Consider the following 21,697-nt stretch of genomic DNA (forward strand, 5'->3'; position numbering starts at 1 on the left):
CTATTTTATAGTCGGGTCTGCTTCTCCTTCTTTCTTAACACTCCCCTCCGGTCCTTTTTCCTCCTCTTGAAACTTAATTGGCTTCTTTACTTTTTCTAACTCGGGGCCCCACTTTTCCACTGTAGCTTCCCAGTTGTTCTTGTTATTGCTGACGTGCTTGTTCCGGAGGTTCTCATCCAGCCTCTTATTTTCCTGATTGACGGTGGGCTTGAACTTGGGCTCCAGATGCTCCACCTTCTGGAAGTCCTTCCTGGCCTCCTGCTCGTTGCACAGAGCCAAGTGGGCCCTAGCCTGCTGGTACACTGCCTTGAAGTTATCTACAGAGAGAGATGGGAGAGGTAGAGGAGGGAGGGGTAGAGGAGGGAGAGATAGAGGATACAGTAGAGGAAGATATTTGTAAAGGAAAGAGGAAGAGAGAATGGACAGAAAAAAAGTAAGAAGGGACATTGAGAGAGGAGAAGAAGCAGGGAGGAGGAAGAGAGAAATGAGTTAGAGAGAATAAGAGATAGAGGGATATTAGAAGAGAGAGGGGGAGAGAGAGTAAAATATGTATAGTTAGAGAGTGAGCAAAGGAGCGACAGACCCAGAAAGTGGGTAAAATAGGAATAGAGAGAAGAAAAATACAAAGGGAGTGAGAGAACAGAGAGAGTGTGAAGGAGAAGGGTATGATCAGTAAACCCATATCACATCCACTCCGAGATAAATAATTCAGGTAAAAAAGGAAACAATGAATTTCACTCTTTACTGTTGTCTTTAGAAGGGAATGATGCAAGTGTGTTTGGCAACTTCCAGAACAAAGGGAGAGAGAAAGATGGAAAAATCAAGTCTGGGAGCAACATCAGGACAAGGTCCACTCAAGGCCAAGTGTTTGTACTACAGATGTAGAGCATTCAGCTCCAAACAGAGGTTATTTCTTAAAAGTCTAAGCTGCTTTAAAGTAAAACTGCAAAAAATGTATGTCCTGAATACAAAGCGTTGTATTTGGGGCAAATCCAACACAACACATCACTGAGCCCCACTTCATACTTTCAAGCATGGTTGTGGCTGGATCATGTTATGGGTATAGTCTTAGAGACTTACCCAGAAAGACTCACAGCTGTAATCACTGCCAAAGGTGATTCTAACATGTATTGACTCAGCGGTGTGAATACTTATGTAAATGAGATATTTCTGTATTTCAATACATTTGCTAAGTCTAAGCTGTTGGGTTCTAAGATGACATATGGAATTGTTTTAAGAAGGTCATACCATGGATCATTTATCTATTTTATTGTAATTTTAGGAACCCTTTAGGTATAAAATAATTATATTTAAAAATGATTTGATAAAATATTGAATATTGCCTTTACTACTATAGCACATAGAAACACATTGAATAACACACTCATTAATGGCAAAAAAGACAGTCAAAAAATAAATCATATTGAATAAGGTTTTGAAGTGTCTATCCTATATCTAAGAGATATAAGAAAGCTCAGGAGATATCTTTGTTTTTTTACACATTTAAACTCTTATTTTTGTTGGCACAAAACTACCTCCATACTTCCATTCATTTGTATGGGTTACATTTAGATGAGTCCAGTGACACTTGTGGGGGGTCATAGAGCAAAACAGAGAACCCATCTCCCCTTTCTACAATGGGGTCATATTAGTTTGTAGTCCAAACGGTTCGGACACTACAGACAGAAGTTGGCACAAACGCGTTATCGACTTCAGACGAGTCCTACAATGGGGTCGTAGAGCAAAACGGGGAACACCATCCTGTTCGTGAGAGTCTCCCCATTCTACAGTGGTCATATTCGTTTTTTAAGGCCAAACCGTTCGGAGGCTACAGATGTTTTCGTAAGAGGAACGATTTTCGGGATTTCTCCTGGTCTGACAAACAACGCTGTAGCTCAGCCACTTTCCACCGCAGATGCGGAAGGGCAACATAGGCGGATGTGGTGGATTGAGATGCAGCCCATGCAAACAAAAATATATCTCTAGCGTAACAGGCTGAACATAGAAAGGGTCCATGTTTTCTCTCCTTCTCCCATTTAGTCATTCAGCAGACGCTCTTATCCAGAGCGCCTTACAGTTAGTGAGTGCATACATTATTATTTTTTTCATACTGGCCCCCTGTGGGAATCGAACCCACAACCCTGGCGTTGCAAACGCCATGCTCTACCAACTGAGCTACATCCCTGCCGGCCATTCCCTCCCCTACCCTGGGCCAATTGTGCGCCGCCCCATGGGTCTCCCGGTCGTGGCCGGCTATGACAGAGCCTGGATTCGAACCAGGATCTCTAGTGGCACAGCTAGCACTGCGATGCAGTGCCTTAGACCACTGCGCCACTCGGGAGATATACAGAGATGGAAAGAGGGAAGGAGAGGCAAATATATTGATGACGGGAGGGAGGGGGGTGGAGAGAGATACAGGGAGAAAATGGAGAAGGAATGACAGAGAGAAAAAGAGCGAGGGGGAGAGAAATAAAAAGTGGGAGGGAGGAGGGTGACAGAGAGTAAGAGATGCCTGGGCGAGCGCTCACTCTAAATCTCCAAGGGTCTCTGTTATTTTTAGCTACGTCGCTCCTCTCCCTGTTCCTGTTCTGTTCTGCCAGTGTACCTACAACCCCATAGCGTTGCTCTTCTCTCTTCAGTGGAGTGGCAACATTGGAACTTTGATTAGAGCTTGTGAGATGGCATGAACAGATCACTTAGAGGAGTCATCTTAGGGCACTTGCTGACTGCTCAAACAATGACCCCAAAAACGTCAACATTCCAAAGTTGGCAGTTGTATATTCAAAAGATGATCCAAAACAGAAACATTACCCAACAAAAACATATTGCCTTTATGTATTGTCATCATCATTCTTAACCGTTTCATAAGAACATTTTCTTTTGTTTTTCAGCCTGTCATTCTAATGAATCATTATTTTATCTCTAAATACTTATTTCAAGTGTATTATCAGTTCTATGACTAGATTAATTGGTTGTTTCACACTGAATGAAGACCTTACCCTGAGTGAACAGACCAATGAATAAATGGACATTCCACTTAATGGACACAACATTGGAAGAACACATCACTGAATGAAAATACCACTGAATGAACTGACCACTGAATGAAATAACGCACCACTGAATGAACTTGCCAATTAATGGACACTTACCTTGTTCTGAATGAAGTCCACATACTCCAGAGCCTCTTTGACTTTCCCGTGGCCTCGCTGTATTTCTCTGTAAGCAGGACGTTACCCTCCTTTTGCAGGAACATGATGTGTCTTAACTTCTGCTGCCAGTCCATCCCCTCTCCCACGGACGGAGAGCTCTGATTGGTCTCTGATTGAGTTTCCGGACTGCTCTCAGCCTTCTTATTGGCGGTTTCATCCTTCACTGTAGCCTTATCTTTCGCTGTAGCTGAAATGGCTGTTTCACCCCTCGTTACAATCCTTTTTCACCTCGGTCTCCTTGCTCTCATCCTGCGCTCCATCCTCTTTCTCTTCTTCCTCTTCCTCCCCTTTCTTCCCCTCTTCCTCCTGCTCCAGGCAGTTCCAGTATTTATCCTTCTCCTCATTCTATCAGCGAAGGCCCTCAGCTCTTTGTGTTTATTTTTATTTATTTAACCTTTATTTAACCAGGTTAGCCAGTTGAGAACAAGTTCTCATTTACAACTGCGACCTGGCCAAGATAAAGCAAAGCAGTGCGATAAAAACAACAACACAGTTACACATGGGATAAAACAAAACATACAGTCAATAACACAATAGAAAATCTATATACACTGTGTGCAAATGTAGCAAGTTATGGAGGTAAGGCAATAAATAGGCCATAGTGCAAAATAATTACAATTTAGTATTAACACTGGAATGATAGATGTGCAGAAGATGATGTGCAAATAGAGATACTGGGGTGCAAATTAGCAAAATAAATAACAATATGGGGATGAGGTAGTTGGGTGGGCTAATTACAGATGGGCTGTGTACAGGTGCAGTGATCGGTAAGCTGCTCTGACAACTGATGCTTAAAGTTAGTGAGGGAGATAAGAGTCTCCTGCTTCAGAGATTTTTGCAGTTCGTTCCAGTCATTGGCAGCAGAAAACTGGAAGGAATGGCGGCCAAAGGAGGTGTTGGCTTTGGAGATGACCAGTGAGATATACCTGCTGGAGCGCAGACTACGGGTGGGTGTTGCTATGGTGACCAATGAGCTAAGATAAGGCGGGGATTTGACTAGCAGTGATTTATAGATGACCTGGAGCCAGTGGGTTTGGCGATGAATATGTAGTGAGGGCCAGCCAACGAGATCGTACAGGTCACAATGGTGGGTAGTATATGGGGCTTTGGTGACAAAACGGATGGCACTGTGATAGACTACATCCAATTTGCTGAGTAGAGTGTTGGAGGCTATTTTGTAAATGACATCGCCGAAGTCAAGGATCGGTAGGATAGTCAGTTTTACGAGGGCATGTTTGGCAGCATAAGTGAAGGAGGCTTTGCTGCGAAATAGGAAGCCGATTCCAGATGTAACTTTGGATTGGAGATGCTTAATGTGAGTCTGGAAGGAGAGTTTACGGTCTAACCAGACACCTAGGTATTTGTAGTTGTCCACATATTCTAAGTCAGACCCGCCAAGAGTAGTGATTCTAGTCGGGCGGGCGGGTGCAAGCAGCGTTCGATTGAAGAGCATGCATTTAGTTTTACTAGCGTTTAAGAGCAGTTGGAGGCTACGGAAGGAGTGTTGTATGACATTGAAGCTCGTTTGGAGGTTTGTTAACACAGTGTCCAATGAAGGGCCAGATTTATACAAAATGGTGTCATCTGCGTAGAGGTGGATCTGAGAGTCACCAGCAGCAAGAGCGACATCATTGATATATACAGAGAATAGAGTCGGCCCGAGAATTGAACCCTGTGGCACCTCCATAGAGACTGCCAGAGGTCCAGACAACAGGCCCTCCGATTTGACACATTGAACTCTATCTGAGAAGTAGTTGGTGAACCAGGCGAGGCAGTCATTTGAGAAACCAAGGTTATTTAGTCTGCCAATAAGAATGTGGTGATTGACAGAGTCGAAAGCCTTGGTCAGGTCGATGAAGACGGCTGCACAGTACTGTCTTTTATTAATCGCGGTTATAATATAGTTTAGGACCTTGAGCGTGGCTGAGGTGCACCCATGACCAGCTCGGAAACCAGATTGCATAGCGGAGAAGGTACGGTGGGATTCGAAGTGGTTGGTGATCTGTTTGTTAACTTGGCTTTCAAATACTTTCGAAAGGCAGGGCAGGATGGATATAGGTCTGTAACAGTTTGAATCTAGAGTGTCACCCCCTTTGAAGAGGGGGATGACCGCGGCAGCTTTCCAATCTCTGGGGATCTCAGACGATACGAAAGAGAGGTTGAACAGGCTAGTAATACGGGTTGCGACAATTTTGGCGGCTAATTTTAGAAAGAAAGGGTCCAGATTGTCTAGCCCAGTTGATTTGTAGGGGTCCAGATTTTGCAGCTCTTTCAGAACATCAGCTGTCTGAATTTGTGTGAAGGAGAAGCGGGGGGGGGGCATGGGCAAGTTGCAGTGGAGGGTGCAGAGCTGGTGGCCGGGGTAGGGGTAGCCAGGTGGAAAGCATGGCCAGCCGTAGCAAAATGCTTGTTGAAATTCTCAATTATCGTAGATTTATCAGTGGTGACAGTGTTTCCTAGCCTCAGTGCAGTGGGCAGCTGGGAGGAGGTGCTCTTATTCTCCATGGACTTTACAGTGTCCCAAAACTTTTTGGAGTTAGTGCTACAGGATGCAAATTTGAAAAGTTTGAAAAAGCTAGCCTTTGCTTTCCTAACTGATTGTGTATATTGGTTCCTGACTTCCCTGTGTACCAGATGGTCCAGGTTGGCCACCATGTGGAAGTTTTTCTTGGCTTCCTTCTTGTTCCACACTGCAGCATGGGCAGGACTGAGAACTTTTGAAGAAAGCTTGCAGTGAGATTTTGCCTAGACGGGGTCTGGGGGAGGAAAATTGTACTGTTTTAAAGCTCATTTCCTGCAATTCTATGTATTTTGACATGGCTTAGGCCTATGACCAGGGTGGGGGAAAAAACGCAGGTCAGGTGTATTCAGAATGCTTTGAACATTAAATGAACACTCAAAATTCGATGACATTGTTACTTTGAGATTTTGGGGGGATTACATTCTAAGAATGCTAATATTTTTTTACATGTATTTTTAGGTGGTTTGACACTATTCAGACAGTAATGAAATGAGATAGGGAGACAGGCAAATGGAGAAACAGTGGGAAGGTCAGTGGGAATGCTCTGCAAAGGAAATACTATTATAGTATTAATAGCAGTGGGTAACCAAATCATAGATTGCAGTCTTCTTGTCCATAGACTGCTTTCAAGGTAAGGACACAAACATTTTGTATTTTGTAATTTTGGTGAACTACTGTATCTCTTTAAAATAGGTCTGGAAGAAAATCCTGCTTCCTTTCCTGAAGGGTTTGGCCACCCCTGAGTTATGTTTCCCAAGTGATGGGTGTTTGAAAATGTTCTTGTTCTAACAATTAATTTCTCAAAATCACCCAACCTTCAAGAAAAATCTAATGAATATCAATATTCAGGTGGTTTATGCCAACTAGTTGAAGATCTTTGCCATCATCATACATAGACTGGCCTGGTTGTTCTTTAAAAGTAATTTCCTCTCAATCTTAAATAAACATGCCCCATTAAAAAAATACAGAACTAAGAACAGATATAGCCCCTGGTTCTCCTCAGACTTGACTGCCCTTGACCAGCACAAAAACATCCTGTGGCGTACTACATTAGCATCAAATAGCCCTCGCGATATGCAACTTTTCAGGGAAGTTAGGAACCAATTTACACAAGCAGTTAGGAAAGCAAAGGCTAACTTTTTCAAACAGAAATTTGCATCCTGTAGCACTAACTCCAAAAAGTTTTGGGACACTGTAAAGTCCATGGAGAATAAGAGCACTTCCTCCCAGCTGCCCACTGCACTGAGGCTAGGAAACTGCTCTTAAACACTAATAAAACTAAATGCATGCTCTTCAATCGAACGCTGCTGGCACCCGCCCACCCGACTAGAATCACTACTCTCGACGGGTCTGACCTAGAGTATGTGGACAACTACAAATACCTAGGTGTCTGGTTAGACTGTAAACTCTCCTTCCAGACTCACATTAAGAATCTCCAATCCAAAGTTAAATCTAGAATCGGATTCCTATTTCGCAACAAAGCCTCCTTCACTCATGCTGCTAAACATGCCCTCGTAAAACTGACTATCCTACCGATCCTTGACTTCGGCGATGTCATTTACAAAATAGCCTCCAACACTCTACTCAGCAAATTGGATGTAGTCTATCACAGTGCCATCCGTTTTGTCTCCAAAGCCCCATACACTACCCACCACTGTGACCTGTACGCTCTTGTTGGCTGGTCCTCACTACATATTCGTCGCCAAACCCACTGGCTCCAGGCCATCTATAAATCACTGCTAGGCAAATCCCCGCCTTATCTTAGCTCATTGGTCACCATAGCAACACCCACCCGTAGTATGCGCTCCAGCAGGTATATCTCACTGGTCGTCCCCAAAGCCAACACCTCCTTTGGCCACCATTCCTTCCAGTTCTCTGCTGCCAATGACTGGAACGAATTGAAAAAATCTCTGAAGCTGGAGACTCTTATCTCCCTCACTAACTTTAAGCATCAGTTGTCAGAGCACCTTACCGATCACTGCACCTGTACACAGCCCATCTGTAATTAGCCCACCCAACTACCTCATCCCTATATTGTTATTTATTTTGCTCATTTGCACCCCAGTATCTCTATTTGCACATCATCTCTTGCAAATCTATCATTCCAGTGTTAATACTAATTGTAATTATTTTGCACTATAGCCTATTTATTGCCTTACCTCCATAATTTGCTACATTTGCACACAGTATATATATTTTCTGTTGTATTTTTGACTTTATGTTTTGTTTTACCCCATATGTAACTCTGTGTTGTTGTTTTTATCGCACTGCTTTGCTTTATCTTGGCCAGGTCGCAGTTGTAAATGAGAACTTGTTCTCAACTGGCTTACCTGGTTAAATAAAGGTTAAATAAATAAAAATAAAAATAGACAAAATATGAATTGTTTATGAGTTGTGAGTCCCCGTACCATCTCTGCTTAGCATGTGCACAATACTAAAATGTCAAAAATTATATTCAAGGCCTGGAGCATTTAATATCCAATGCTTATTTGTATGAGTTATTCAAAACTGTCCATGAATGGCTGCAAAAATACATAGCCTCATATAATTCATTTTCAAAGACACAAGTAGGCCTATCAGATTTCAAATCTGTGATTACACTGGCAACATTGGGAAGAAGTGGAATAATAAAAGACTGTTTGTGTAGGGAATAACAGGAGTGTCCTTGCTGACAAGCACAGTAATTATCCTTCATTTTAGCCCATTGTTAAGAATGAGAATTGTTCAACTGATCAGACTAAATAAAATAAATTGATAATAAAATCTCCTGAAAACAAGATGACATAAATCTTCCCCATACACTTAACCAAATTATTTGTATATTTATTGTACCCCCTCTAGAATCAAACGTACACTTTTTGGTTCACAATCTGTTTGACAAAATGGTTTTGATATTTACCAATCAGGTCACTACCAAACTTCCCTGCTAAAACATACTGTAGGTATGTGCTGCCTTTTCGTTGTCACAGCCTAAAAGCCAATTTCCAAACAAAGGGACTAATGCAAGTGTGGATTAAATCGACTTTAGTACATGCTATCAAAAGGCTGCATTCTGCAATAGGGACGGGAGTAACAGCAACCTAATTTTGTTGACAACATTGTACATAAAACAGCGCTACCGTGCTGCTCTTTTTACAGTTGTATAATCTCAGTGGAGAACGTTCTCTCTCTATTCAGCTCCACTCTAATCTTGAGCAGCGTTTCTTTAAAAAACGCATCCAATCTTCTTGAGCCCTTACATAACTAGACCAATCATATGCTTCAATGTGCCGCGATTCACAGTGCTGTGGCAAGACAGGACAATGATAGAGGTTCCGCGCGTGATGTTAAATTGCGGTCACAGATGCTTCTATTTCAAAACGATTTGGAGCACAGTTGAAAGTTCACGCACTATAAAATGGGCTAATTAGAAAAATAAAAGCAGTACTTTCCAATGGGTGAGATATAACAGGTGTGGCGTGTGAAAGTGAGAAGTGTGGCATTAAAGCCAATTTATGCTTGATCTGGAAATGTGGTCAGAGGCATGCAGAGGCCAAATCGAGCTCTGTACCGCATATCCTGCACCTACCAAATTTTGTAACAGTGTGGAGGGCTCTGTATAGCTCCGCATTGACATGATTGGTTGAAGATAGGTGGGTGGGTGGGTGGGTGGGGGGGGGGGGGAGTCCTGTATAAACACAAACTAACTTCCTTGACAACTTCCTTCACAAACGCTCTGCTCAACAGTTCTGATCTGCTACACAACGCGCAAGAAGTATGAATGCCCTGACTTCTGCAGAGGCCGTATCACTGTAAATGTTGCATGGCCAGTGCAGAAGATGGATTTACCATACATCGCCTTTTAGCCATCTTATAGTAGGCCTTAACACAGTCTGTAGGACAGGGGGAGAGGGGAGATGGAAGCGTGGAGAGAGAGAAGGGGAGAGAGAGAGACAAAGAGATGTTATTAAGGTATAAGATGGAAATATTCATCAATATTCACTACTATCTAGAGTTTGTGTGTGAGAGACCTGAGGAGTTAGAGAGAGAGAAAGAAAAAAGAGAGAAATATAAAAGAGAGAGAGACTGAGAAAGAAACTGAGTGGCCTTCTGACTCAGGCCCCCTGTCTCAGAAACACCACCTAATCCTGTCTCTCTGAGGAGTGGAGAGGAGTGGACTGGAGTGCTTGGTTTAGATCCCAATTGATGGCGCTCCTCTCCTCTCCTCTTCATTTCATCCCCACTCCCCTCTAAATCTTTAATTCTGCCTGCATTTAAATAGATTTCTTCATAGCCTCTGGCAATAACAGAGCCAGTGCTCCACGGAGAGCCTCCACCGATTCAGAGTCCCTCTCAGAAAGAAGATGTCTCCCCAGATGGAGGCAAGGAGGGAAGAAGGGGATGCTCAGGAGAGGTGGATGGCAGATAGGAAGTGATAGAGACAAGAAGGTAATGATGACACGAGAAGGGGAGGGGAGAGAGACGGCAAAGGGGGAGAGGAGAGGAGAGGAGAGGAGAGGAGAGGAGAGGAGAGGAGAGGAGAGGAGAGGAGAGGAGAGGAGAGGAGAGGAGAGGAGAGGAGAGGAGAGGAGAGGAGAGGGAGGATGGCACTACGAACCAGCAGGGGCTGGGAGGAATTGCACCATTTCTCTCTCTCTCTCTCACACACACACACACACAGACACACACATACACACACACACAGACACACAGAGCCATCGCTATAAATCAATGCAGTGGAACAGAGAGTGAAGACAAGACAAGGCAGCCTCTATGGACTGTCTCAGGGTTCAGTATTATTCATAGGGTACTGAGCTATATAGTGCATGTCAGAATGGGGACTCCATATGGATTATGGAGACAAACTCAGAAGGCAGCACAGTGCTAATCCCTGCATCAAGCAGAAAATGTGTGAAAATTCCCTCCTCTTCTCATCCTTGTCCATTATCCCCAAATCCCGCTTGTAGGAGAAAGGTTCTCCCATCTGGGGAGAACAGGGGCGACAGGCAGAACCAATGAAAAAGTCATCCAGGGTCTAGTTCAATAACCCACACGGTAGCAAAACGTTTTGTAACTGAAAACGAAAATTAGCATTTCTTATTGGACAAGACCTTTTAGTCCCTCCTAGTTTTCTTATTTTTGGTGCCTACTGAACACAACCCAGCTTTACTTGGCTGAGGATTGAATGTGGGTTAGTGGTATTCAGGATCCTTGGCACCTCTCTACCCTAACCTTAATCTTAATCATTTTAAATGGGGTAATGACATCCCAAGGATCCAGGATGTTATTATTGCCTCCGCCTGTACCCCTGGTGGTTAGCGGCTGGTTGCATAACCCGTTTGTTTATGAGCTGAGTGGTTGAGGCAGGATGAGATGTTGTTTGTTGGAGACAGAGAGAAAAGGCTGTTTGGTGTTTGGAGTCGGCTTATAATGTAACGGGTCGGAATGGTTGTCTGGAGGTGTATGTATTGGCACAGAGATGTGTTCGTTTGGACAGAAGTGTGTGAGCGGCAGCAGTGTGTGTGTGTGTGTGTGTGTGGAGGTGTGTTGCTGTATGTGTTTAGATATGTTTCAGTAAATAGATGGGGGTGTACTGCTAATGGGATGTGCCAATTATCACGGGTGTGTGTGTGTGTTTGTGGAGTTGTGTTGATGTGTACTACATATTAAACCTGTGTGTGTTGTGTGCAATGCATTCAACCCCTCTTCTCTCCTTTCCCTTTAACCCTTCCCCAAACCATAGCTGAACACTGAGTATACAAAACATTAAGAACACCTGCTCTTTCCATGACATAGACTGACCAGGTGAATCCAGGTGAAAGCTATGATCCCTTATTGATGTCACTTGTTAAATCCACTTCAATCATTGTAGATGAAGGGGGGGAGACAGGTTAAAGAAGGATTTTTAAGCCTTGAGACAATTGAGACATGGATTGTGTGTGTGTACCATTCAAAGGGTGAATGGACAATAGATTTAAGCGCCTTTGAATGGGGTTTGGTAGTAGGTGCCAGGCGCACCAGTTTGAGTCAAGAACGGCAATGCTGCTGGGTGTTTCACACGCAACAGTTTCCTGTGTGTATCAAGAATGGTCCACCACCCGAAGGACATCCAGCCAACTTGACATTGGAAGCATTGGAGTCAACATGGGCCAGCATCCCTGTGGAACGCTTTCGACACCTTGTATCCATTAGCCATTATAATGATAATGCCACCTACTGAAAGTTAGCTGATTGAGCTCCATAATGAAGATCAGGCCAGCCAGTAGTGTTGTAGTGGAACATGTTCCCCATGCCACACGTGTGTCTCTGGCCCTCCAGTGGGTCCTTACCCTGGGCAATCAGCCTCATCCCCTTGGACACTATGGGGTACAAGCCTGTGTGCTGAGACAAGAAAAGACACAACACCACTGTGACTCAAATAGTCAGTGATACGAACACTACAGGGAGGAGGTCAGTGACCTGGCAGTGTGGTGCCGGGACAACAACCACTCCCTCAATGTCAGTAAGACCAAGGAGCTGATCATGGACGGTTCGAGAGCTTCAAGTTCCTCAGTGTCCAAATCACTAAGGACTTAAAATGGTCCACTCACAGGCGCACAGTCGTGAAGAAGGCACAACAGCACACACATTTATACTGACTCTACACACACACATTCACATACAATCATTATTTATGCTGCTGCTACTCTGTTTATCATATATCCTGATGCCTAGTCACCTTACCCCTATACATATCTACTTCTATCACTCCAGTATCCCTGCACATTGTAAATATGGTATTGGAACAGACCCTGTATATAGCTTCTTACTTTCTCCTGTTCTTCTTATTTCTTATTTTCATTTATTGTGTGTTTTTGTTCTACCTTGTTGTCTTTAGTGCTACATTGATATTGATTACTGCATTGTTGGGTTTAGAGTTTGCAAGAAAGGCATTTCACTGTACTTGTGCACGTGACATTAAAACTTGAAACTTGATTAGTCAGAGACACGAACAAAAGCACACACCACAACACTGTTATGACTCAAATAGAGTGGTAGTACAAGGCGGTGTCAGAGGTAGGCCCAGCCACTCCAGCCACGCACGGCAGGCGGTACCGATGCACCAAGTCTGGAACCAACAGGACCCTGAACAGCTTCTACCCCCAAGCCATAAGACTGCTAAACAAGACTGATAAATAGCTAATCAAATGGTTACCCGGACTACCTGCATTGACCCTTTTTTGCACTAACTCTCTTGCACTGACACCCACACACTGGACGCCACCCACACACTGGACCACCCACACACTGGACTCCACCCACACACTCACACATGCTTCCACTGACACTCCAACACACACATACACTACATACACCCACACACACGTAACACGCGCACACATGCATGCTGACGCCACACACACACATTCACACACACTACATACGCTGCTGCTACTGTCTATTATCTATCCTGTTGCCTAGTAACTTTACCCCTACCTATATATACAAAGCTACCTCAATTACCTGGTACCCCTGCACATCCACTCTGTACTGGTACTCCCTGTTAATACTGTAGCCATGTTATTACCTCGTACCCCTGCACATCCACTCTGTACTGGTACTCCCTGTTTATACTGTAGCCATGTTATTACCTCGTACCCCTGCACATCCACTCTGTACGGGTACTCCCTGTTTATACTGTAGCCATGTTATTACCTCGTACCCCTGCACATCCACTCTGTACTGGTACTCCCTGTTTATACTGTAGCCATGTTATTACCTCGTACCCCTGCACATCCACTCTATACTGGTACTCCCTGTTTATACTGTAGCCATGTTATTACCTCGTACCCCTGCACATCCACTCTGTACTGGTACTCCCTGTTTATACTGTAGCCATGTTATTACCTCGTACCCCTGCACATCCACTCTGTACGGGTACTCCCTGTTTATACTGTAGCCATGTTATTACCTCGTACCCCTGCACATCCACTCTGTACTGGTACTCCCTGTTTATACTGTAGCCATGTTATTACCTCGTACCCCTGCACATCCACTCTGTACTGGTACTCCCTGTTTATACTGTAGCCATGTTATTACCTCATACCCCTGCACATCCACTCTGTACGGGTACTCCCTGTTTATACTGTAGCCATGTTATTACCTCGTACCCCTGCACATCCACTCTGTACTGGTACTCCCTGTTTATACTGTAGCCATGTTATTACCTCGTACCCCTGCACATCCACTCTGTACGGGTACTCCCTGTTTATACTGTAGCCATGTTATTACCTCGTACCCCTGCACATCCACTCTGTACTGGTACTCCCTGTTTATACTGTAGCCATGTTATTACCTCGTACCCCTGCACATCCACTCTGTACGGGTACTCCCTGTTTATACTGTAGCCATGTTATTACCTCGTACCCCTGCACATCCACTCTGTACTGGTACTCCCTGTTTATACTGTAGCCATGTTATTACCTCGTACCCCTGCACATCCACTCTGTACTGGTACTCCCTGTTTATACTGTAGCCATGTTATTACCTCGTACCCCTGCACATCCACTCTGTACGGGTACTCCCTGTTTATACTGTAGCCATGTTATTACCTCGTACCCCTGCACATCCACTCTATACTGGTACTCCCTGTTTATACTGTAGCCATGTTATTACCTCGTACCCCTGCACATCCACTCTGTACTGGTACTCCCTGTTTATACTGTAGCCATGTTATTACCTCGTACCCCTGCACATCCACTCTGTACTGGTACTCCCTGTTTATACTGTAGCCATGTTATTTTGACTATTTATTCCTCATGTCACTATTTACATTTTTATGTTTTATCTTTGTCTTTAACTCTGCATTGTTGGAAAAGGACTCGTAATTAACTATTTCACTGTTAGTCTACACCTGTTGTTTACGAAGCATGTGACAAATAAAATGTGAGTTGACTTGAGACACAAACACACCAACATTGATATGACTCACCTCACCCCTGCTGGTTGCTGAACCAGCGGCCCTAAACTAACAAACCACAATCAATAGCCTCATTTGACTTGCAAATACTTCCTACTCTTTGTCTCTCCAGAAGGAGAGAGAAATTGAGAAATTGAGGCGCACAAAAATATTTCTCTTTTTCCGTTTTTAATAGAGCGTGTAGGTGGCCACCGGAGGCTGCTTCATCTGCATAAGAATGAGGAGAGGAGCAACTTCCTCCCCCATTCCAGTGAACACTAATTACCAGACAATTTGGGGTCCCTGCCTCTCCTGACTCTGGCCTCTGTTTTGCCTCGGGTAGGGGAAAGTGTGTGTGTCTGTGTGTGCCTGTGTGTGGCAGTCAATGTACATTATGTGTGTGTATTTGATTGAACGGTCGCTGGACTCACAACGGCGTCGCTCCAGAACTCAGCCACCTCTCCGATCCGCATGTAGGTCAGCAGCGTCTCCCACACCTCCATCTTGAACATCTTCCCCACAAAAATCTCTGCCAGCACTTTGGTTTTATGACTGTCGTCAATCACTGTGCGCTCAAAGTTCTCCAACAGCATCTGGAAGTGGAACACCAGCTTGGAGGGAGGGAGGGAGGAAGGGGGGGGGGGGGGGTAGAGAGTGGGGATTAAGTGGCAGAGCAGAGGAGGCTGTTGTCATATGTTCCAGAGTGTGCCACTGTCAACACACACACACACACATACGCACGTAACACACACAGTGTCATTTGGGGTGTGTTTATGTGATGGAGTGTGTGTGGACTCTGGCTGACCCTCTGCTCAACTCTGTCTGTATGTATTTGGAATGCTATGGCCCCAACCGATTTTGCTCTCTTTAATGTGAGTCATTTGTATGCTGTGTTGGTTGGAACTGTGTGGAGCCGAGTGGGAAGCTCCTCGACAGAATGGGAGCAACACAGAACACAATTGGGGAACGGGCCAGATATTCATGTTGGCATTGGCCCGGAAAATGTTTGTCATCCTTGGACTCCAGGCCCGGGGCCATATGGCTAGATGTGGTGAGGTGGGGTGTGTGTGTGTGTGTGGTTAGGGGATGTCATCAGCCATAGATCAGTACCACAAAGCCTGTTCACTAACACACTGATCCACCACTGTTCAAACTCCACCAATGCCAATACGCTGTGTAGCAATTGTGTTGACCAAATGTTCGCGTGGTGTGTTACACCAAGTTACAGAATATTTGAACCCCTCGCATGAATTATTCAATAGAGTCTAATTGAGGTGGGCAGAGAGATACAATGCTCTCTAAAAATATATATCGGTCTGTGAAGTATTAATTACTACACAATGCTAATTATACATTGCATCATTTCCTCCACACATTAAACCCTAGGCATATCAGGAGTTCAGCGCTTTCTGAAATGGCAACAGATTCCCTATAGTATATACAGTGAGGGAAAAAAGTATTTGATCCCCTGCTGATTTTGTACATTTGCCCACTGACAAAAACATGATCAGTCTATAATTGTCAAAAATGTTATAAATTGATTTTCATTTTAATGAGGGAAATAAGTATGACTTAGTACTTAGGGCAAAACCCTTGTTGGCAATCACAGAGGTCAGACGTTTCTTGTAGTTGGCCACCAGGTTTGCACACATCTCAGGAGGGATTTTGTCCCACTCCTCTTTGCAGATCTTCTCCAAGTCATTAAGGTTTTGAGGCTGATGTTTGGCAACTCAAACCTTCAGCTCCCTCCACAGATTTCCTATGGGATTAAGGTCTAGAGACTGGCTAGGCCACTCCAGGACCTTAATGTGCTTCTTCTTGAGCCACTCCTTTGTTGCCTTGGCCGTGTGTTTTGGGTCATTGTCATGCTGGAATACCCATCCACGACCCATTTTCAATGCCCTGGCTGAGGGAAGGAGGTTCTCACCCAATATTTGACGGTACATGGCGCCGTCCATCGTCCCTTTGATGCGGTGAAGTTGTCCTGTCCCCTTAGCAGAAAAACACCCCCAAAGTATAATGTTTCCACCTCCATGTTTGACGGTGGGGATGGTGTTCTTGGGGTCATAGGCAGCATTCCTCCTCCTCCAAACACAGCGAGTTGAGTTGATGCCAAAGAGCTCGATATTGGTCTCATCTGACCACAACACTTTCACCCAGTTCTCCTCTGAATCATTCAGATGTTCATTGGCAAACTTCAGACGGCCCTGTATATGTGCTTTCTTGAGCATGAGGACCTTGCGGGCGCTGCAGGATTTCAGTCCTTCACGGCGTAGTGTGTTACCAATTGTTTTCTTGGTGACTATGGTCCCAGCTGCCTTGAGATCATTGACAATATCCTCCCGTGTAGTTCAGGGCTGATTCCTCCGTTCTCATGATCATTGCAACTCCACGAGGTGAGATCTTGCATGGAGCCCCAGGCCGAGGGAGATTGACAGTTCTTTTGTGTTTCTTCCATTTTCGAATAATCGCACCAACTGTTGTCACCTTCTCACCAAGCTGCTTGGCGATGGTCTTGTAGCCCATTCCAGCCTTGTGTAGGTCTACAATCTTGTCCCTGACATCCTTGGAGAGCTCTTTGGTCTTGGCCATGGTGGAGAGTTTGGAATCTGATTGATTGATTGCTTCTGTGGACAGGTGTCTTTTATACAGGTAACAAACTGAGATTAGGAGCACTCCCTTTAAGAGTGTGCTCCTAATCTCAGCTCGTTACCTGTATAAAAGACACCTGGGAGCCAGAAATCTTTCTGATTGAGAGGGGGTCAAATACTTATTTCCCTCATTAAAATGCAAATCAATTTATAACATTTTTGACATGCGTTTTTCTGGATTTTTGTTGTTGTTATTCTGTCTCTCACCGTTCAAATAAACCTACCATTAAAATTATAGATTGATCATTTCTTTGTCAGTGGGAAAACGTACAAAATCAGCAGGGGATCAAATACTTTTTTCCCTCACTGTAGGACACTAACTTTGACCAAATCCCTATATGCGGGCCCTGGTCAAAAGTATTGCCCTATATAAGGAATCAATGCCATCATGGATGCACACTGTGTCGTGTCTGAGGGTGTTATTTATGTCTTACCTTGGTCCCCGGTGTTAAATGGGGCATTGGGCCAGTCCCTCCAGCCAGAATGTTCTTCTTGGTAGTTCAGTAGGTACAGTTGAAGTCGGAAGTTTACATACACTTTTTCAACCACTCCACAAATGTATTGTTAACAAACTATAGTTTTGGCAAGTCTACTTTGAGCATGACACAAGTAATTTTTCCAACAATTGCTTACAGACAGATTATTTCACTTATAATTCACTGTATCACAATTCCAGTGGGTCAGACGTTTACATACACTATGTTGACTGTGCCTTTAAACAGCTTGGAAAATTCCAGAAAATGATGTCATGGCTTTAGAAGCTTCTGATAGGCTAATTGACATCATTTGAGTCAATTGGAGGTGTACCTGTGGATGTATTTCAAGGCCTACCTTCAAACTCAGTGCCTCTTTGCTTGACATCATGGGAAAATCAAAAGAAATCAGCCAAGACCTCAGAAAACAAATTGTAGACCTCCACAAGTCTGTTTCATCCTTGGGAGCAATTTCCAAACGCCTGAAGGTACCCCGTTCATCTGTACAAACAATAGTATGCAAGTATAAACACCATGGGACCACGCAGCCGTCATACCGCTCACGAAGGAGACGTGTTCTGTCTCTTAGAGATGAACGTACTTTGGTGTGAAAAGTGCAAATCAATCCCAGAACAACAGCAAAGGACCTTGTGAAGATGCTGGAGGAAACCGGTACAAAAGTATCTATATCCACAGTAAAACAAGTCCTATATCGACATAACCTGAAAGGCCGCTCAGCAAGGAAGAAGCCGCTGCTCCAAAACCGCCATAAAAAAGCCAGACTACGGTTTGCAACTGCACATGGGGACAAAGATCGTACTTTTTGGAGAAATGTCCTCTGGTCTGATGAAACAAAAATAGAACTGTTTGCCCATAATGACCATCGTTATGTTTGGAGGAAGAAGGGGTTGCTTGCAAGCCGAAGAACACCATCCCAACCATGAAGCACGGGGGTGGCAGCATCATGCTGTGGGGGTGCTTTGCTGCCGGAAGGACTGGTGCACTTCACAAAATAGTAGGCATCATGAGGAAGGAAAATTATGTGGATATATTGAAGCAACATCTCAAGACATCAGTCAGGAAGTTAAAGCTTGGTCGCAAATGGGTCTTCCAAATGGACAATGACCCCAAACATACTTCCAAAGTTGTGGCAAAATGGTTTAAGGACAACAAAGTCAAGGTACTGCAGTGGCCATCAAAAAGCCCTGACCTCAATCCTATTGAACATTTGTTGGCAGAACTGAAAAAGCGTGTGCGAGCAAGGAGGCCTACAAACCTGACTCAGTTACACCAGCTCTGTCAGGAGGAATGGGCCAAAATTCACCCAATTTATTGTGGGAAGCTTGTGGAAGGCTACCCGAAACATTTGACCAAAGTTAAACAATTTAAAGGCAATGCTACCAAATACTAATTGAGTGTATGTAAACTTCTGAACCACTGGGAATGTGATGAAAGAAATAAAAGCTGACATAGATAATTATCTCTACTATTATTCTGACATTTCACATTCTTAAAATAAAGTGGTGATCCTAACTGACCCAAGACAGGGAATTTTTACTAAGATTAAATGTCAGGAATGGGAAAAACTGGGTTTAAATGTATTTGGCTAAGGTGTATGTAAACTTCCGACTTCAACTGTTCGTCTCCTCCATTTTGGGACCAAACCTCATTTTCTCTAAACTGTCAGAAGGTATAAAGGTGTAGTTCATACTATGGGGCTACATTGCAGGCTCTGGGGGAAAAGCAGTGGAGGGTGTGCGACTTTCTCCTCTCGCTCTCCTGCTCTCCCTAATTAGCCTAGTGAGGCGGGATTGTTTGTGTTGGCGTCCTGCTGCAGCCCGGGGCATCCCTCCTGCTCTCTGACAGATGGCTGGATTACCAGGGTTTTGGAGATGGCCACTTCAATCTGGGTGTGCTAATCCCTCCCCTACCACCCCACCCCCAATCCTCAGAATAATCCCCTGTAAGAAGTCGAGGAGGCGGGTGACCAGAGGAACATGAGAGGGCGAGGCAGAGAGAGATCACAGTGGAAGAAAATCTTTCTAGAAGGTAGGAGGGTAATCCGAGAGGATATGGGAGACCACTGTTTAGTCAACAGGGATTGATGACTTAGTCTGTAATAGGTATGGTCAGACTCAGATGAAGTGAGACAGTGTCACTAGGAAATGTCAAACACAGACACGATTGAATGGTTAAACAAAGGGTTTATTCATACGGAGTAGCAGACAGAAAACACTCATTCTATAATCCTACTAACACGACAACATCCCAGAAATAAAATAAGAACAATACAAAAATAACACGAATCCTCCAACAAGTGATGTCATGATGTCTGGAGGCTAAAGGGAAAATGTATAATGGAATGATACAGCATGTCACTGAGGATGGCTCTGTCAGAGGGCGCAGATGCTTCTTCGCTCTTCCCCAGTGGCTCTCACGGCGCCTATTTGACACTTGGCTGCCCCCTGGTGGTCACTTGGGTCACTTTTCGATCAGCGAGTCCAGCTGCTCCTGAAGCGAGGACAGCTGTTGGAGCAGAGATGGAGCAGAGATTGATTGATGTCGAACGCCTGGGTGTAATTGGTAGGCTATGTGGATGATTAACACATCTTCCGACATTATTCATTTGTCAATACAAACAACAAACCAAGCTGATGTGAAGACAGACAACTTGATACAGATACTCAGATCGGTGTTCTTGACAATTCAAATGAAGGTTGATTAAGATCGAGTCAAACAATTAGCTTGGATGTCGGATATAAAGACTACCCTTATCATTCTAAAAGTTGGATGTGTAGGGATGTTCAGTCGCTAGAGGAAGACAATGGCAGTTCTTATAAACAAACATGTTTTGGTTTATTTGTCTCTCTAATTCAAGCACCTTAGTTGCACCTTTACATTCCTTTATAGCAAATGCTGCTTAATAACAAAGAAAATCATTCACTACATTTATAACTCATAACCAACAAGAGCTCATAAACGGATGCAGTAGTTTTAAAATGTCCCTTCCCGTCTTCCTCAGACAACGTTACCTGCTCCATCTCTCGCTCCTCCTGATGGATAATTTCATTGAGCAGAGCCTGAAAGCGGTTCTGCAAAAGAGACGAGAAAAAAATTAGTTCAGTCAGTAGACAGTTCCCTTAGCTTGTTTTGATGTTTGAAATTTGAGCGTGCCGCCGTTCGTAGAGAGCGTATCTTCCATCTGACAGAAAGGCCATTTGGAATGCCAGTTAGACGCCCGTGACCTTTTCCTGTGGCTGTGATAATAATGGTGAAAGATAGAAGATCTCAGCCAGGCCCGGCCAGCCGAGCACAGAGCTGAAACGACATGGTAAAAAAAAAAGTCCACCCGTGTCTCACACGTTGTAAATCTGTCCCCGAAGAGCAGTTGGCGGAACAATGATTTTTTATGTTTTTTTCCCCAAAGGGCTGATGGCGGAAATGTAATATTTATACCTTCTTTATGTGGTCTGAGTTTGGGAAGTTTTACACTCAGTCGTTTAGAGGGGTTATATTCCACATAAAGACTTCTCCCTCCAAGGTTGCCTCGGTGTGTGTGTGAGAGAGAGTGTGTCGGTGTGTGTGTTTGATTGAAAGAGAGTGTGTGGGTGTGAATATGAGTCTCCTAAGACTTGTTTTTGAAGGCCTTATTTATGAATCAGTCTTTGTGGTCGTCTCATTCTGCTAAATTAATTAAAACGCCATGTCAAAGTTGTATGTATCTATAATTCACCTTCAGGGCCTGGTTCTCCACCTTCATGATGAGGTCCTCCTGTTGTTTCTTGCGGGCGCGCGTCTCCTTCAGCTTGACCTTCACACCGTCTATCTGCATCTGGTAATCCATCACTACAGGAGCAGACAGAGGAACCATTTACATCTTCCCTCACAAAACACACAGACTATTCAATATCTCCATAGTATCA

At 44.2% G+C, this 21,697-nt stretch overlaps 2 protein-coding genes across 2 annotated transcripts in view; both read right to left on the minus strand.

Annotated features, from left to right (window-relative positions):
• LOC311104608 (AH receptor-interacting protein-like) lies at positions 1-20,101 on the minus strand (the record flags this gene model as incomplete). The annotated part of the gene is made up of 8 exons (XM_084146476.1): positions 1-317; positions 3,178-3,349; positions 3,441-3,557; positions 5,844-5,919; positions 11,930-12,093; positions 15,082-15,261; positions 17,736-17,792; positions 20,090-20,101. 8 exons carry the CDS (start codon positions 20,099-20,101, stop codon positions 1-3), a joined length of 1,095 nt encoding a protein of 364 aa, XP_084002602.1.
• The window catches only part of LOC311105096 (transcription initiation factor TFIID subunit 7-like), a 9,942-nt gene continuing 8,203 nt past the window's right edge, over positions 19,959-21,697 (minus strand). Inside the window, exons 10-12 of the mRNA XM_084147097.1 lie at positions 21,508-21,620; positions 20,807-20,866; positions 19,959-20,300 (exon numbers count right to left, since the gene is read on the minus strand). Coding sequence (XP_084003223.1) covers positions 20,256-20,300; positions 20,807-20,866; positions 21,508-21,620 — 218 coding nt within the window. The 3' untranslated portion in view covers positions 19,959-20,255. The remainder of the gene's footprint in view (positions 20,301-20,806; positions 20,867-21,507; positions 21,621-21,697) is intronic.

Source organism: Coregonus lavaretus (assembly GCF_964263955.1).
Source record: "Coregonus lavaretus genome assembly, chromosome: 29".
Taxonomy (NCBI): Eukaryota; Metazoa; Chordata; class Actinopteri; order Salmoniformes; family Salmonidae; genus Coregonus; species Coregonus lavaretus.